Source organism: Poecilia reticulata, chromosome 18 (genome assembly GCF_904066995.2).
Source record: "Poecilia reticulata chromosome 18, P_reticulata-male-v2, whole genome shotgun sequence".
Classification (NCBI taxonomy): Eukaryota; Metazoa; Chordata; class Actinopteri; order Cyprinodontiformes; family Poeciliidae; genus Poecilia; species Poecilia reticulata.
This window is the reverse complement of record NC_088847.1, coordinates 535,149-553,558: the sequence shown is the minus strand read 5'-3', so window position 1 is coordinate 553,558 and position 18,410 is coordinate 535,149. Positions and strand designations below refer to the sequence as shown.

The following is an 18,410-nucleotide window of genomic DNA, read 5'->3' as shown; positions in this document are numbered from 1 at the left end:
CTTCAGAGGTTTTGGTTTCCTCCAGTGCTTATTGGTGCAGTGCCATCCCAGGAGAGAGGGTGAACAGGTTTTTCAAAGGGTTTGGTTACTTTAGCAAAGTACAGTGTAAAAACAAACTGCAGCAGCAGAAAATGTAACAAATTTTGTAATTGTGGTCCCCAATTTAACCAAGTCTACCAGAGTATCAGCTGTGAAAACACTGATAAATGCATGAAAGAAACAGAAATTCCTCTGCTCTCCTGAGATTCTTTTTGCTGTCCTTCCTCATCAGGTACAGCTTTTATGGATAGCTGAGCTCCAAATGTATCCTGTATTTGGCCCAGTTTTCCATTATCCTGTATTATCCGGTTATAAACCTTCCTGTCTGTCACAGACCCCAATAAATGTCATAACATTTCTGGCTCCTTTTTCTGTTTAAAACATCTTTATTGACCTCACCTAGACACCTAGACAGATATAGTACTACAGAGCAAAGCTGTGTATATAGCATGTGTGCACAATTGTGCACATTATTCCAAAGCGTAGAAGATGCTTCTTCCAGCTTCAACATCCTGTCCCTACACTTTAGATGGAAAAATTATACTTTTGTGAGGGTCTGAGAGAGCAAGTTGAGAGAAAACAAGTCCCTATAAGGGGGGAAGGCAAAAGAAGTGTTGAAGTAAACTCTGCTTGATGAAAGGCTTAATTAATAGATCAACATCTCCTTTTCCCTACTTTACTTCCAGGTAGTGTGCAAGGTTTTACTGTTGGATATTTTGAGCTGAGCTTTGTTGCGATCACGTAATTTCAGGGTAGGAGGTATCTAATATGACTAGAGCACTCAGGATAAAACACAGAGGAGCTTCTCCCTAGAATGAGCTTGAGTGAACTCAGACCAAGTCTGTAATCTGTTAGATAAGTTAAAATCTGCATTCAGACCAAATGGGTTGTACGCGTCAAAAAGGCGTCCAACATCTCAAGTTGGGTGCACACTTTAAGGTCAAAGTTTAGGAAGAGGGAAGAGAAGTCTGAAAGTTGTGGGTCCGATTCCCCCTTTTTCCTGCCACATTTCAATGTGCTCCTGGGCAGTGGTGTGCATGCTTTTGTTTTAGAGTAGCGGTTCTCAACGTGGGCAGTACCGCCCCCCAGGGGGCGTTCAGAGGACGGCAGGGGGCGCTGGCAGACATTTTTACAAAAGGGGGGCGCTGGGATGCCTTTGGGGGGCGTTTGGTCGAAGGTAAACTTTACACCTTAAATGTACAACAATGCCAGTTTAGACTTTGAGCAACTTGGTAAAACTGTCTTGTGTAACATTAAACTATGCTTGGCTGCAACTGTATCGATGGCAGCTCTTCTTCTATTCAGTGTTTGTTAGCTTCTGTTAGCTTCATGGCGCAGCTCCGTTCTCCTGCTACTGGTAGCTAAAATCACAATACCCTCACTTTGTATCCCTCTGAAAAATGAACCCATTTAAATAAAGAAATCCCTCCATGGTGATACCACGATAGAGAGCGTTCATTTTATAGCGTTAACACGGAGCTGTAAGTGGTCCGGTATGAAACGGGGTGATAGAACAACACAGCACTTTTAAATTTCAATAATCAGAATGCAGAAATTGTTTCCGTTGTTTTAAAAGGTTTATGTCAGTCTGCCTTTTCCCCATCAATATGTTTCCTGACCGCCCTGCACCTTAGGGGGTTAAAAAAAAGACGTTCACATTACACAAAACTCTGAAACAGGAGAAGCGGAACATAAAACGGAGCGACGAACTAGATGTGAATTATGGCATAAAAACAGAGAATCCGACGCTGAACAGTGAAAAAATCAACACATGATGTGAAACACATCATGATTAGGCGGCGCAGCAGGTGATGAGTGAAGATTACTGATGGTCAATAAATGATAAAACAAATTTAGCAACAGGAAAAGAAACTAAAGTGGACATAGCAATAAACCAAGAGAGGATAATACTAATCAAATGAAACTAAATGTAAATGAATGTAGAACAAAATGCAAGAATAAACTAAGAAACTAAAGTAAATACAGAGGAATAAACTGGTATGGCAAGACCTTTCGAGCAATAATTAATAAAGAGGAATATATGGCAAGAATAAACAGACACTATTTCCAGATAAAAGGTAAAATAATATTGTTGAAGTGTCATGGGTTTGTTGAGACCATATCTAGTACTGAGAATAAATATATTTTACAGACCATAACAGTAAAGAACTGATCACTTATTTATGTTTTAATTAGATTTGATATATTTATTTCTTCAATATTATTTTTCATGTCAGTGTTAATGTCATGAGGCTGATGACTCCATGACACTTTCAATTTGACTCATTAGGATTTGATTAAGAACCAGATTTGTTCTTTGTAATCTCTGTCCAGTAAAACTATTAATCTATAATCAATAGACAGGTCTATATAAAGATATAATCCATGTTTCTGTCTCATATTTGTATGGCATTAAAAGGACCTGGAACTTTAGTTTTTCCACTGAAAGCTCTGGTTTATACAATAAATGCCATGTGGGTGAAGTTTTATGGATGATGCTCTGATGTCCCATTCTCCTGAAGGCAGCACAGAGCTGCACCACCAGAAACCCACAGAAACACTGAAGAGAAGAAGAGTTATGATTAATATAGTTACAGTTCTATCCATGTTTTAATGCTCAGTCGTTTTGCAAATAGTTCAAAGTTTAAACTGGCATGTTGTTCATCTTTTATCTGGTCATTTTGTGGAAGATTTAACAACTAGAAAATGACACAAAATAAGAATATTTTTTCCACTGATTGGCTGCTGTTAGGCCTACAGATTTTAACTTGAATGTTTGTTGCATTTTTCATAGACGCCTGTGAAAATAATTTCTATTCCCATGACTTTTTGTTCTCTGGGAAATTATTTTTGATGATAAATACAGAAACAAGCAAAAAAATCTAAACATCTACAATAGTGATAGTTAATATTAAGGATAAAATAATAGTCAGTGCTGTCGAGAAAAGTCGAGCTCATGCCACTTCCCCATGCTGGAGATTTTAGTTTAATAATAACTATGAATAAAGTTACCTTTAAAAATAATTACACAGGTGACATCAAGACCCAACAGTAGAGTCAGACGGTAATAAAATTAATCTGGTTGTTATTATGTCCTGCAAACTTTGCTTTAATTTCTTTTTCTATTTAATCATAAAAAATCACAGTCAGGCAGAAAGAGAGTCATGGAACAGGAAGAGCTGGTTTCCTGAAGAAAGAGGAAGAAAGCTTCCAGCCTGCATGAGTATAAAATAGTTCAGACCATTCCTTATTTTAAAGCATTAAAGGTTTAAAGAATAAAATCTAAACATTTTGAGTAATTGGATAAAACCCAGAGTGAAATACTTACATTAATAATAATAACTTATAATTGGGCCAATAATTAATATTGGTTTAACCAGTGGTTGATGTTGGTTTTATTATAAGAATATTTAAACTTACTCTTACACTTGTGGAAATTCTTAGAAGTAAAACAAGTAACTGTAACATGATATCAAATAATTAGAATAATGGATTATTCTTGGTTTCTTTTCAGAAGTGTCTAATAACTCGCATTATGATTATAATAAGAGTAACTAATAAGTTATGGTTATTATAATATTATAAATGAATGCTAAACTAGAGAAACTAAAAGGTTATAAATGTGATTTTGACATTGAACTTGAAAAGGTGTAAAATGTGAAACTGTAATTAAAGGTCACTGATGTTGTGTTGAAGGTAGATGGGAGGTGAAAGGTCAGGGGAAAAGAGGAACTGATAGGAGAGCAGAAGTGACCAGGGCCTTATTGCTAAACTTTAACTTTCCTAAGAAAAGGTTGGGCAGGAAACAGACGTAGTTCGACTGTTGAGCAACTTGGGGATCATTGGAACAGAGATCAGGTCATAATGTCTCCAAGGTGATGGATATGAGATAATTTGTCCAAGCAGTCAGCCAATGAGAGGCACAGCAACAAAGCTAGCCAATGCAAATGCACCAAAAGGTGGATAAACCCTTTATAAGGTGGGTGCAAAAGAGGAATCGTTGGTTGGATCCTTCAGGCAGCTTGGAGCCAAGACGGAGATGGACAAAGAACTCTGCAGCTGAAGAAGAGCCGGGGCCACAGAGCCGGAGACTGTTCTGCACATGGGGACCAACCCGTTAGCCCCGCAACATGTGGCTTCAAATCGCACTTCTCTCATCAGCTGGGTTCAGACCCCAAAGACAAAAACTAAGGCAAAGATGAAGATAAAGACAAAGAACAAAGGTAAAGAGGAAGAACTGGTTTGTTCCTTCCGTGGGACCAGGAAGATCGTGAGACGAGGAGAAAGGAGCTACAGAGCTGCAAGACAAGAAGCTGAGGACCGCTACGCGCATGAGGAAGTCACCCTGAGGCCCGAGACCTGCTGCTCTAAGTCAGTACTCTTCCTGTACTGGGAACCTCCTGCTGCTGCAACACCTTCTTCATCATCAGGCCAGTTCTGGGGTTCAAAATGCCAAACTCTGTCCGTCTCTCTCAAAGTTTCCCTCTTTTAGTTCTCAGTGTCAGCATTAGGGAAAGATAGGCTACATTATTGATTTTACTTATTTGATTATTTCTGCTACTGAATTAAGCTGTACTGACTCTTGCAAAATTGCCTCACTAATAACATAATTAGCATTTAAGAAAATCTAAAAGATGTTGTGGACATTCAATTAATGAGTCACCTTAAAGTTCTTTGATGGTTGTGAAATAGCTATGAAGTTTGATTCTGGGAGGAAAAAGTGGAAAATGTTTTATAGGTTGCTTTTAGCCAAAACTAAAACACCCTTGGGACTCGCCCGAGTCACTAAAACCAACCTGGTTCAGTAACAAGTTGTAATAAAGAGAAAGAGCGACCGTTAACAGGTGACCTCTGTGAAACTAGTTGGTTGCAGGCTGCTCAATCTGGCTAATTCACAGGGTGAAGAAGGTGGGACATCTGGATGGAGGTCGTTAGAAACCAGGCTAGTCTTTCTTGATGCCAGCTTAAACAGAGTTTACTTCAGTTGTGGACAGGGTAAAATCCCATCAGATTTAGAAAACTCAATTCACCCGGTAGATGGAGAGCTGGTAGCTCATCTCCCTCCTCTGAGAAGGGGAAGTTTGAGAGAGAGAGAGAGAGAGAGAGCGAGAGAGAGAGAGAGAGAGAGAGAGAGAGAGAGAGAGAGAGAGAGAGCGAGAGAGAGAGAAGGGGGGAGGGGTGGGGGGTTGTGCAACAACAGTGCAAAGTAGCCTGCACATTTTTTGGTGGGGGGCGGTGAGGGACGTGGATAAAGGCTAGGGGGGCGCTGGGCCAAAAAAGGTTGAGAAACACTGTTTTAGAGCTTTATCTTTTTCTTTTTGCTAACTATGAAAACATTTTAGTGCACTTAGCTGCCCCTAAATAAATTTTTCTGCATACATTCGAGAGAACTAATTTATATGACTGTTTGTAAACCTTCAGTTGAATAAAGTTTGACTTTAGTATTGAACTTTTAGCTACCAACTGGTAAGTATTTTTCAAATAGTTTGATAAAAGCAGTTTGATCATGCTTTTATTTTGAAGTGGGTGAAGACTGGTCACTCTGCAGTTCTGTTTTCTCCCTGTTTCCCCAAAAAACCTTTATTTCAAATAAGAAACATAGGAGCAAAATGAAACACAGACAGTAAAAAAATTATATAAACAGAAGATGTAAACATAAACAAGGACAATATCTAACAGTTTTGTAGGACATGCAAATTTTAATGTCAAAAGTAAATTGGACCTCGATGGTTATATTTTTTTAAGGACACATATTATTTAAATTGAACTTAGTATTTAGAATTAGCTTCCGCTAAATATAACGTTGATGTAGCGCTCATTGCTTCATCAGTTCAATTTTTTAAGACTAAAATGCGGTGCTAGAAGGGCATTCCTAGTGTGTCACTTCCTTTAACTTTAGCTTTGTATCTATGTGCCCATGGGTACTACGTGTGTGTATATATGAGCTGTGTGTATATATGAGCTGTGTGTATATATGAGCTGTGTGTATATATGAGCTGTGTGTATATATGAGCATGCAAGCAGCTAAAAGAGATAAAGGAAAACAGAATTATTTACTCCCAGCAGCGCCCGCCACTGCCCCCGGCATGACACTTAACCTCATGTTGCCTACTGATCTGGGTATCAGTGAGTGGATGTGTGCATGTTGTGAATGTGATTGGCTGCAGTGTAAAGCACATTGAGTGGTTGGTATAACTAGGAAATTTAGCCTATTTGCTTATTTTCCAAGTCAAATAAACTTGTTTCATTGTCTTTGTAGAATTCCTTCTCCAGTGTATTTCACATGGAACATGAGGAGCTGAGGGAAGTCCTACATACTCCCAAAAGGTAAGAGGATCCCCTTAGATGCAGACTGTCCCAGATTCATTCTACTCTTCCCTCCCCCATTTATCACAAATAATAATTCCTTAATTTTGCAACCTATGTTTTTCCCCCTCTCCTTGGGCTGCCACCTTATCGTGGTGGAGGGGTTTGAGTGTCCCAATGATCCTAGAAGCTATGCTGTCTGGGGCTTTATGCCCCTGGTAGGGTCACCCAAGGCAGACAGGTCCTAGGTGAGGAACCAGACAAAGTGCAGCCCGAAGACCCCTATGATGAATACGAACTTTGGACTGCGTTTTCCCTCGCCCGGACGCGGGTCACCGGGGCCCCACTCTGGAGCCAGGCCTGGAGGTGGGGCACGATGGCGAGCGCCTGGTGGCCGGGCTTTTACCCACGGAGCCCGGCCGGGCTCAGCCCGAAGAGGAGACGTGGATCCCCCTTCCGATGGGCTCACCACCTGTCCGAGGGGCCAAAGGGGTCGGGTGCATTGTGCTATGGGCGGCAGCCAAGGGAGGGGACCCTGGCGGTCTGATCCTCGGCTGCAGAAGCTGGCTCTCGGGACGTGGAACGTCACCTCTCTGGTGGGGAAGGAGCCGGAGCTAGTGTGCGAGGCTGAGAGGTTCCGGCTAGAAATAGTCGGCCTCACCTCGACGCATGGCTCTGGTTCTGGAACCAGTCTCCTTGAGAGGGGCTGGACGTACTTCCACTCTGGAGTTGCCCACGGTGAGAGGCGCCGGGCTGGAGTGGGCATACTTGTTGCCCCCCATTTGGGCGCCTGTACGTTGGGGTTCACCCCGGTGAACGAGAGGGTGGCCTCTGTCCGCCTACGGGTGGGGGGACGGGTTCTGACTGTTGTTTGTGCTTACGGGCCGAACGGCAGTTCAGATTACCCACCCTTCTTGGAGTCCTTAGAGGGGGTACTGGAGAGTGCCACTCCTGGGGACTCCCTTGTTCTACTGGGAGACTTCAACGCTCACGTGGGCAATGACAGTGAGACCTGGAGAGGCGTGGTTGGGAGGAACGGCCCCCCGATCTGAACCCAAGCGGTGTTCTGTTGTTGGACTTCTGTGCTCGTCACGGATTGTCCATCACGAACACCATGTTCAGGCATAAGGGCGTCCATATGTGCACTTGGCACCAGGACGCCCTAGGCCGCAGTTCGATGATTGACTTTGTCATCGTCTCATCGGATTTGCGGCCGTATGTCTTGGACACTCGGGTGAAGAGAGGTGCGGAGCTGTCCACTGACCACTACCTGGTGACGAGTTGGCTCCGGTGGTGGGGGAGGAAGCCGGTCAGACCTGGCAGGCCCAAACGTGTAGTGAGGGTCTGCTGGGAACGTCTGGCGGAGTCCCCTGTGAGACGGAGCTTCAACTCTCATCTCCGGCAGAACTTCGAACACGTTCCGGGGGAGGTGGGGGACATTGAGTCTGAGTGGACCATGTTCCGTACCTCCATTGCCGAGGCGGCCTATCGGAGCTGCGGCCGCAAGGTCGTTGGTGCCTGTCGCGGCGGCAACCCTCGAACCCGTTGGTGGACACCTTCGGTGATGAATGCTGTCAAGCTGAAGAAGGAGTCCTACCGGGCCTTTTTGGCCTGTGGGACTCCAGAAGCAGCTGATAGGTACCGGCGGGCGAAACGGCATGCGGCTCGGGTTGTCGCTGAGGCAAAAACTCGGGCGTGGGAGGAGTTTGGAGAGGCCATGGAGACAGACTTCCGTACGGCTTCGAGGCGATTCTGGTCCACCATCCGGCGTCTCAGGAGGGGGAAGCAGTGCAGCACCAACACTGTTTATAGTGGGGATGGTGCGCTGCTGACCTCAACTCGGGACGTTGTGGGCCGGTGGGCGGAATACTTCGAAGACCTCCTCAATCCCACCAACATGCCTTCTGTTGAGGAAGCTGAGCATGGGGACTCTGGGTTGGGCTCTCCAATCTCTGGGGACGAGGTCGCCGAGGTGGTCAAAAGCTCCTCGGTGGCAGGGCCCCGGGGGTGGATGAGATCCGCCCGGAGTTCCTTAAGGCTCTGGATGTTGCGGGGTTGTGTTGGCTAACGCGACTCTGCAATATCGCATGGACATCGGGGGCAGTTCCCCTGGACTGGCAGACTGGGGTGGTGGTCCCCCTGTTTAAAAAGGGGGACCGGAGGGTGTGCTCCAATTACAGGGGGATCACACTCTTAAGCCTCCCTGGTAAGGTCTATTCAGGGGTCCTGGAGAGGAGGGTCCGTCGGATAGTCGAACCTCGGATTCAGGAAGAGCAGTGTGGTTTTCGTCCTGGTCGTGGAACACTGGACCAGCTCTACACCCTCAGCGGGGTCCTGGAGGGTGCATGGGAGTTCGCCCAACCAGTCTACATGTGTTTTGTGGACTTGGAGAAGGCGTTCGACCGTGTCTCTCGGGGGGCCCTGTGGGGGTTACTCCGGGAGTATGGGGTACCGGGCCCTTTGATACGGGCTGTCAGGTCCCTGTATGACCGGTGTCAGAGTGTGGTCCGCATTGCCGGCAGTAAGTCGGGCTCGTTTCCGGTGAGAGTTGGACTCCGCCAAGGCTGCCCTTTGTCACCGATTCTGTTCATTACTTTTATGGACAGAATTTCTAGGCGCAGCCGAGGTGTTGAGGGGATCCGTTTTGGTGGCCTTAGGATCGCATCTCTGCTTTTTGCGGATGATGTGGTCCTGTTGGCTTCATCGGAACGTGATCTGCAGCTCTCACTGGAGCGGTTCGCAGCCGAGTGTGAAGCGGCCGGGATGAGGCTCAGTGCCTCCAAATCCGAGGCCGTGGTCTTGAGCCGGAAAAGGGTAGAGTGCCTTCTCCGGGTCAGGGGGGTCGTCCTGCCTCAAGTGGAGGAGTTTAAGTATCTGGGGATCTTGTTCACGAATGAGGGAAGAAGGGAACGGGAGATCGACAGGCGGATTGGGGCAGCGTCTACTGTGAAGCGGGCGCTGTACCGGTCCGTCGTGGTGAAGAGAGAGCTGAGCCAAAAAGCGAAGCTCTCGATTTACCGGTCGCTCTACGTTCCCACCCTCATCTATGGTCATGAGCTTTGGGTCATGACCGAAAGAACGAGATCACGGGTACAAGCGGCCGAAATGAGTTTCCTCCGCAGGGTGGCTGGGCTCTCCCTTAGAGATAGGGTGAGAAGCTCGGTCATCCGGGAGGGACTCAGAGTAGAGCCGCTGCTCCTCCACGTCGAGAGGAGCCAGTTGAGGCTCGGGCATCTGGTAAGGATGCCTCCTGGACGCCTCCCTGGTGAGGTGTTCCGGGCACGTCCCACCGGGAGGAGGCCTCGGGGAAGACCCAGGACACGCTGGAGGGATTACGTCTCTCGGCTGGCCTGGGAACGCCTTGGGATTCCCCCGGAGGAGCTGGAAGAAGTGGCTGGGGAGAGGGAAGTCTGGGCCTCCCTTCTGAAGCTGCTGCCCCCGCGACCCGACCCCGGATAAGCGGAAGAAAATGGATGGATGGATGGATGTTTTTCCCTCTCCCTCAGAGGCCATTTGATGATATTTGTTTGACAGACATTTTCATAAAGTTTCATTATTATCATATGGAGGGAAATGTATCTTCTTGACATAATATTGAAATCAAAAAGAGAAGCATGGTGCAGAAACAGTCTCAGTATTAAATGCACCAAACAAGATTCACAAATGGACAGAACAACATTTTTACTTTTTCCTTCAATCAATCAATCAATCAATCAAATTTTATTTGTATAGCACATTTCAGCAGCAAGGCATTTCAAAGTGCTTTACATCATTAAAATAAAAACAGCATGTGATATTGAATAAACAGTTAGAAAGACAAATAATTTTTTATTTTTTTTAAAGAAAAAGGGCTGCACAGTGGCACAGTTGGTAGAGCTGTTGCCTTGCAGCAAGAAGGTTCTGGGTTCAATTCCCAGCCTGGGGTCTTTCTGCATGGAGTTTGCATGTTCTCCCTGTGCATGGTGGGTTTTCTCCGGGTTCTCCGGTTTCCTCCCACAGTCCAAAAACATGACTGTCAGGTTAATTGTCCTCTCCAAATTGTCCCTAGGTGTGAGTGTGTGTGTGCATGGTTGTGTGTCTCTGTGTTGCCCTGCGACCGACTGGCGACCTGTCCAGGTGACCCCGCCTCTCACCTGGAACGTTAGCTGGAGAGGCAGCAGCAACCCTCCTGACCTCACTGAGGGACAAGGGTGTAAGAAAATGGATGGATGGATGGAAATAGAAAAAAGGTAAAACCCGCACCCCTTGTAGGACTTCAGTTAAACGTCTCACACCTCAGAGTTTTAGTTAAGATGTCATTTAACAAGGATTCTCACACCCCTAGATATAGATTCGTTTAACTGGGACGTTTTCCGGGGGGGCTTTACATAGACAGTGTGAAAGAGAAATAATAAGTAGATGAAAAGTAAAGATAAAAACATTAAAAACATCAAAGACATCAAAACCCGCACTCTAACCCTAATTTAGCCATAAGCAACTCTAAGGTGTGTTTTAAGTTGAGATTTAAAGGCACCCAGTGTTTCAGATGTTTTGTAGTTTTCTGGAAGTTTGTTCCAAATTTGTGGTGCGTAGAAGCCAATCATATGAACCGACCCTACATTGGGGTAACTTAGCCAATCACATGAACCCATTCCAACAGCACTGTAGCCATGTGGAAGTACAGACATTTTAGACCTCAGCATTGCTTCTGCAGCGACAGAGGAGCAGTAAGTGAAATATCTACCTTGACATATTTAGCTGCATGTATCTTGATATGATTATGACAGGGAAGCATTGTCGATTGGGTAAAATTTTAGACTTCAACAGAGGAATCAATCGTTTCCCATCAATCAAGAGTCCAGACACTCTGGACAAAGCAAATAGCATTGGACAAGGGACTGGTTTTTACCAGGTAGTGTGACTATAGTGATTGCGTGAAATGAACTGTTTTCCTGGGATGATGGTAGTGACTGTGGTAGGAGTTTGCCATACCAACTAAAAAATACGGTAGCAATTCTTCATTGCAGAACTGCAATGAAGAATTGCTTCATCTAGCTTCATCTTCCAAAACTGCAGATAAATTGCTTATATCTTTGGTGAAATCCTCATAACTTCTTCCATCCATCCATCCATCCATCCATCCATCCATCCATCCATCCATCCATCCATCCATCCATCCATCCATCCATCCATCCATCCATCCATCCATCCATCCATTTTCTTTACACTCTTGTCCCTAAGAGGGGTGCTGGTACCTATCTCCAGCGAGACATTTTGGGCGAGAGGTGGGGTCACCCTGGACAGGTCGCCAATCTGCCGCAGGGCAACAGAGAGACACACAGAAAAAACAACCATGCACACACACACCTAAGGAGAATTTAGAAAAACCTGACAGTCATGTTTTTGGACTGTGGGAGGAAATCGGAGTACCTGGAGAGAACCCACCATGCACAGGGAGAACATGCAAACCCAGGAGTCTTATAGTTTGGCTTGAAAAATTACTCTGTATGACAACATTGAGCAAGAGAAGATTTCTTCTTCCACATCACCTGCTCAGGTAAAATGTTGATGGAGAAGATTAATTAATATAATATATATGCGGATTAAAAAAGGCATTGAAATACATGAGAAAGTGAAAACTATTGCTATGAGTGTAAACAGTTAAAATGTGCTGTATGGATGTTTTCCACCTTTTTGATGTTATTTATGGGTACAGGAACAGGAAAAGAGAAAATAATAGTTGTGGAAAACATTCTGAGAATAGCTGAATGAGACAAAAACCAGATGTCCTTTTTTGCCGTGTTGTCCTTTAGATATCCTTCTCTTTTTCAACCAGCTTCCAGTGCAGTTTCTTCTAACCTAATAACTTCTGTGAATGTCATTATGTGTTTGTGCTGGATTTCCTCTTGGCAAGATCAAATTCAGCAAAATTGGACGTCTCCAACAGGGCCAACTTGGGAGAGGAGGGGTCCTGCAGGATGTTAGCTTTAACCAACTCCAACCACAGGAGGATTTTTATAGTGGCATTAACCAAGGCCTGCGGCTTCCCAGTGACCCACCATCTGTTTCTCCAAAGCAGGAAGTTCAGTCAAGCAAAACCAATGTTTATCCAACTCGCAAGAATCACAGTCGGAGCATTTCAAGTAGAAAAAGTTGAACAATTAAGTTGTCCTGGATACAGAGCTGGATTGTGCTTCTATACAGAAATCTATAGTTGTACTGTCACACTTTGTGGGTGATGGCAGTAGTGAGGCCTCGTTTAACTCAATCCAACAGAGAGGAGGGACAGAAAAAGTGAACTGAGTGAGCGAGCAAAGAAACTAAATGCATGCTCAGAATGTCAATCTGATTATGCGTGCTGAATCTAGTTAGGAAATAAGATTTGATGAGAAATTAGTCTGAGGCTTTGTGTAAAAGCCAAGAAAGAACAAAAAGTTAGACACTCAGAAATAATGCCTTGGTCTCAGTGTATTGGTGCAGACCATTGATGACTTTGTGAAACCAGCTGGACAGTCTAAAATGGCATAGTGACTTCCAGCTGTGGTTACATTTCTACTAAAATATCAGAGGTAAAAAGATGAGATCATGATGAAGCATTTCTGAACTTACTTTACTTTCTTCACCTTCAATGCAACATATAGTATATTATGTACAATTTAACAGAAAAAAATCAATATGTGTGGGAAAAATATAAAACATAAAAAAGGTGCAATGTTATGATTGCAAACCATTGCAGGGTTTCCCCCAGAAAATGTGCTAAGCCTGGTGGTCGGGACACCGAGGCGGTCCACTATGTTTTTTTATTAAAACATGTTAAGTAGACAGAAAAAGTAAAAATATTACTGGGTAATTATATGTTACGGGAAAACATTGCTAGTGAAACGCTATTTAAACCCACGTCTTAAAATCAACTAATCAAAAATTCAGTTAAAATGAATATAAACTATTTGCACTTCTGTTTAATCTAAATTACGTCAGCAGCTCCATCAGGCCCCCCAAGGGCTTCAGAGTCTGTGTTAAAATGCTAATATTTTAACACAGACTACAGATACATAAATGTAACATTTGTTTATTGAAATTATCAATGCTGCTAAATTTCATCTGATGATTTCAGCATACATAAATTAAAATATTTTAAATTGTTTAACATTTAAATGTAAGATTTTAAGGAGCTGGCAAGTTTACTTTGTAAAAGTTCAAAGAACAATATTCATAGTTAGATTGTTTTGTTACCATAGCAACAATCTGATCCTGCGAGTTTAATCTTTGAGTTTGAGATCTGTTTGTTCACAAATACATATTTAACTCTGTCTGACTAAGTGGACAAAGCATTTGATATGTTTTGATTAGGGTTGCCACCCGTCCCGTAAAATACGGAATCGTCCCGTATTGAATCGATACGGGACGGGATTTGTTCCGTATTTCTATAAATGTCAGATAGACTCGCCTATTACACACATATCAACACTAAGTGTAACAATAATGACCAAAATAAAACATAGGAAATATTAAGGTCAGCTAATTTCTCTTTGCGGGAGCTACACAGGACCCCCAGAATGCTACGGACCGACGCATATTGTATGAATTCATTGTTCAGTGGTCATTAATGACCAGACACAGACCTGCAGCCCAGGGGCGGATCTAGACGGGGGCCAACTGGGTACCAAAGAAGTTATACTAACTAAATGTCTTATGTTAATACTCAGTGGTGGATTTTTTTAACCTTCACAATTTTACTTTAACAATGAATTAAAAATTATAGTGTTGCGCTTTTAGCTGCTGTATTGAGATATGATCACACTTTCCATCTGCTTTGTTTGCTCCATTTGAATGTAACTAAAAGTATTTGCTATGTTGTGTGTTTTCTTCCTCAGAGACTGTGATGTCAGTCAGATAAACTACATGTACGCTCAGTATGTTAGAAACACCATGCAACCTCTCAACATCACCGATGTCACCAAGGACCTGCGCTTCCCTTGGACAGTCTGTGCCTCACACTTCCTCACTTTTCTTTATTTCATTTTTTTCCTGGTCCTATTAAGTTAATCCCCTTTGTTATTTAACAGTGTGAGAGCCCTGATTGCTCCAGCAGTCGGATAAAAAGTTTGCTCTGCACTCCAATCAGAAATGGCAAGAAAGACAAAGTCATAGGTATGAGCCATGTTGCTTTCTTTGTTTACTGGCCCAAATTTTACCGTCTTGGGATTGAATCTGGTAGACCAGCTCAAGGTTCTGCAAGACAAGGGATTTGTTCAAATGAATGCTAAAGACTAACTGTAGCATTTAGCAATAAACTCTACTACTCTAAACTTTATAGCAGGGGTTACCAACTCCAGTCCTCGAGGGCTACCGTCCTGCAACTTTTAGATATGTCTCTGCTCAAACACACCTGGATCAAATAAACTGCTCATTTCCAGCCTATTGCAGAGAGGAATGAATGCTGGTGAGGAAATTCAGACATTTTGGAGCAGAGGTGAATCTAAAAGTTGCAGGATGGTAGTAGCCCTTGAGGACTGGAGTTGGTGACCCCTGCTTTATAGCACGACTGAAACATGTCCAGGGTTTTCCATAGTGGTGCCAGCGTAATGCTAGTGGGGATGATTTGCTAAATTTCCATGTAAGAACCAAACTGAACAATTTGTGTTTTGTGTGTCTGCTTGCGTGCTTGTAGGTGTGTGCCAGTTGGTGAACAAAACGGACGAAGCGTCAAGCACCGTCAAGACCTTCAACAGAAACGATGAGCAGTTCTTGGAAGCGTTTGCCATCTTCTGTGGCCTTGGCATTCAGAACACACAGATGTATGAGACTGTGGAGAGAGCCATGGCCAAACAGGAGGTCACTCTGGAGGTCAGCCCCGCTTACCTTGTTCAGATCTGGAAGAACACATTGAACCCTGCCTAGTCATGGTTCAGTGTTCAAAAATTTTTTTGTGAAAAGTAACTCCAAATTATCTGTGGAACATATGCAGATTTTTTTGTAGAACATATCTCAAATATTTGAAAGAAAATGGGAAGCTGAATGACAGTGTTGGCTGACATGAAAACACCCAATCCAGGCATTCATTTTCCTTGGCACTGATTGGCTGTATCCCCAAAAATGGAGATAGATAGGAATGTCACGATACGATGTCACGATCCAATATTGATATTGGAAAACAGTCCGATATCACCGATTTTAAATATCAACTACTCATGATTACAGTGGCCTATTAAACACAGCACACAGGTCTGGGAGAAAGTTCTGAAGAAATTAAAGCAGAGTTGACTTTTGCAACAATATTGCAACCTTTGAAGATGTCACATCTTGTCTCCAAAATATTTTCTTTGTTTGGGACACAAAGGGGGAATGGGCCGACTGAAAGTGGGCTTAAGATCAAGGAGTCTTTATTTGGAATAGAATGACTTTAGGTTCTCTTTATGCTGAGTCAGAAATTACCCATTTCTTTTAATTATTGTTCCAACTATACACTGTGTGCACAATTATAATTTAGTTTTGATCACATCATCATTTGTATGCATATTTTCCAATTCCAGGCTGTATAAACTTGAATGCTTGTTGAATCTAAACATATCAGCTGATGTGTATTTGTTTAGTGAGGGAGGGTGGGGCTAAGAAGATCAACATCCTATATCAAGATGTGTATCATTATTAGGCAGCTTATTTTCCTCAGGCAAAATGAGCCAATAAAGAGATTTAAGTGAGTCTGAAAAGTTCAAAATTGTAAAAGGCCTTTCAGAGGGATGCAGCACGCTTGAAATTACTAAGATATTGGGTCGTGATCACACAACCATCAAACGATTTGCTGCAAATAGCTAACAGGTTCGCAAGAAACGTGTTGAGAAAAAAAGATGGAAATTAAACTGCCAAAGAGTTGAGAAGAATCAAACGTGAAGCTACAGGAACCCATTATCTTCCAGTCCTGTCATTTTCCAGAACTGAAACCTACCTGCAGTACCCAGAAGTACAAGATGTTCAGAGACATGGCCAAGATAAGGAACGCTGAAACCCGACCCCCACTGAACAAGACACATAAGTCGGAACATCAAGACTGGGCCAAGACAGATCTGGAGACAGATTTTTCAAAGGTCCTATGGATTGGTGAGATGAGAATGAGTCTTGATGGACCAGATGGATGGACCTGTGGCTGGATCAGTAATAGGCACAGAGCTCCACTTCACATCAGACACTAGCAAGGTGGAGGCAGGGCGCTGGTATAGGTTGGTGTTATTAAAGATGAGCTAGTTGGACCTTTTCGGGTTGAAGTTGGACTCAAAATCAAGTCCTAAATCTACTGCCAGTTTTTAGAAGACACTTTCTTCAAGCTGTGGTTCAGGAAAAAGTCTGTATCTTTCAAGAAGACCATGATTTTTCTGCAGGACATTGCTCCATCGCATGCATCAAAGTACTCCACTATGGAAGGCCTTAAAGATAAGAGAATAATGAAGCGGTCCCCTTCCTCACCACACCTAAACCCCATTGAGAACATGTGGGCCTTTCTTAAACAGGACATGTATGGTGAAGGAAAACGGTTCACATCTCTGATCAGTGTCTGGGAGGCTGTGGCTGCTGCTGCACGAGAAGTTGATCGTCAACAGATCAAGAAACTGACGGACTCCATGAAAGGAAGGCTTATAAGTGTTATGGAAAAGAAGGGTGGCTGTAAAGGTCACTGATTTATTTTTTAAATGTCAGAAATGTTTGTCAATTTTGAGCTGACAAGTGACAAGTGAGAAAAGTTTCAGTTTTAATTCAGCTGCATAATAGTTCTGCGCATACAAAAATATTGTATTAAGAAAGCGAAAATCTCATTTTTATTTTCTAAAATATTTAGTTTCGAGATAATTAACATTTTGAATTGACCGAGAGAGCTGCAGTTGTTCCACAATAAAATTATTCCTCAAAGCTACAACTAGCACAACACTTGTGCACTCAGTGTATAACAGTATCTTACAATACATGACTCATCAGAATAAGTAAACCACAGGCAGAAATGAGACCAGTTTACAATTGTCCTTTGGATAATTTTGTGCCTGTTTTTGTATATGCGTTTCCATTTTACCTCTCCTGGTTGTGAAGTATTTTAATAACATAAGGGATTAAACAACAGTTATCAAGCGTATCTATAGGTAAAACTGTTAGTGAAACTCAGTTAAAATTTTAAATTGACCTAATTGCAGGGTCTGTAATTGATTGATCACAATTAATTACATTTTATTCAAACACAATTGAAAACCCTTTTTGCCCCTAAATTATTGAACAAACAGAATCACATTGATGTGATTATTTAATCGAAAGTAACGTGGTAAAGTCTCCCTCCTGCAATTATTCAGACCCTTTGCTCAGTAGTGATTAGAAGCACCCTTTTTCACACCTGGATTCCTCTGCCATTCTTCCTGTTTTGATTTTAGGAAGTGGCTGTAGTGAAACAGAGTGGAAAATTTTAAAAGGGTCTTAATTCTTTCCATAACCACTGTATTTCCATATATGCAGCATATGCTGCCACATGCTGCTGAATTTGATTTGTCTGTGTCCTCCAGGTTTTATCATATCATGCCTCTGCCACTGAGGAGGAAACCCGGGAACTTCAGGTAACTGCTGTAAATTAACATTTCAAACTATGTATGATACAAACATCAATATGAAACTGGAGGCACAGTGACACTCAAAGAATGAGTTTCTAAAGTCACAAAGAGCAGACCTTTTGTTTGATGACAGACATGAAATGTAACACAACTGAATCAGCACAAAGACTCCAGTAAAAACAGCTCAAAATGGCTGCTTTCTATTCATATTCACAACTGGAATAGCAGGAGAAGTTATTTAGCATTGAAGTGAACATTTAGCTGCTTGATAATTGATGATGTGTGATGCTGAAGTAGTTACCAAAGACCCAGAAACTCTGTTTCAGGCTTTACAGTAGCGGTTCTCAACGTGGGTTCTCGACTTTGAGCAACTTGGTAAAACTGTATCGATGGCAGCTCTTCTTCTATTCAGTGTTTGTAGCTTCATGGCTCCGCATCAGTTCAGCGTTACACCGGCTGATGACGCTGCTGGGATTCACTTTGTCTGGTATTTATGTAGCTACA

The 18,410-nt window shown here is 43.1% G+C and overlaps 1 protein-coding gene across 1 annotated transcript in view; it reads left to right on the top strand.

Moving 5' to 3' along the window:
* Positions 1 to 18,410, top strand: part of pde5ab (phosphodiesterase 5A, cGMP-specific, b) — a 174,574-nt gene that overhangs the window by 98,634 nt on the left and 57,530 nt on the right. Inside the window, exons 8-12 of the mRNA XM_081599054.1 lie at positions 6,299 to 6,366; positions 14,199 to 14,307; positions 14,391 to 14,475; positions 14,996 to 15,171; positions 17,862 to 17,912. Of these exons, the coding sequence (XP_081455180.1) occupies positions 6,299 to 6,366; positions 14,199 to 14,307; positions 14,391 to 14,475; positions 14,996 to 15,171; positions 17,862 to 17,912 (489 nt within the window). The remainder of the gene's footprint in view (positions 1 to 6,298; positions 6,367 to 14,198; positions 14,308 to 14,390; positions 14,476 to 14,995; positions 15,172 to 17,861; positions 17,913 to 18,410) is intronic.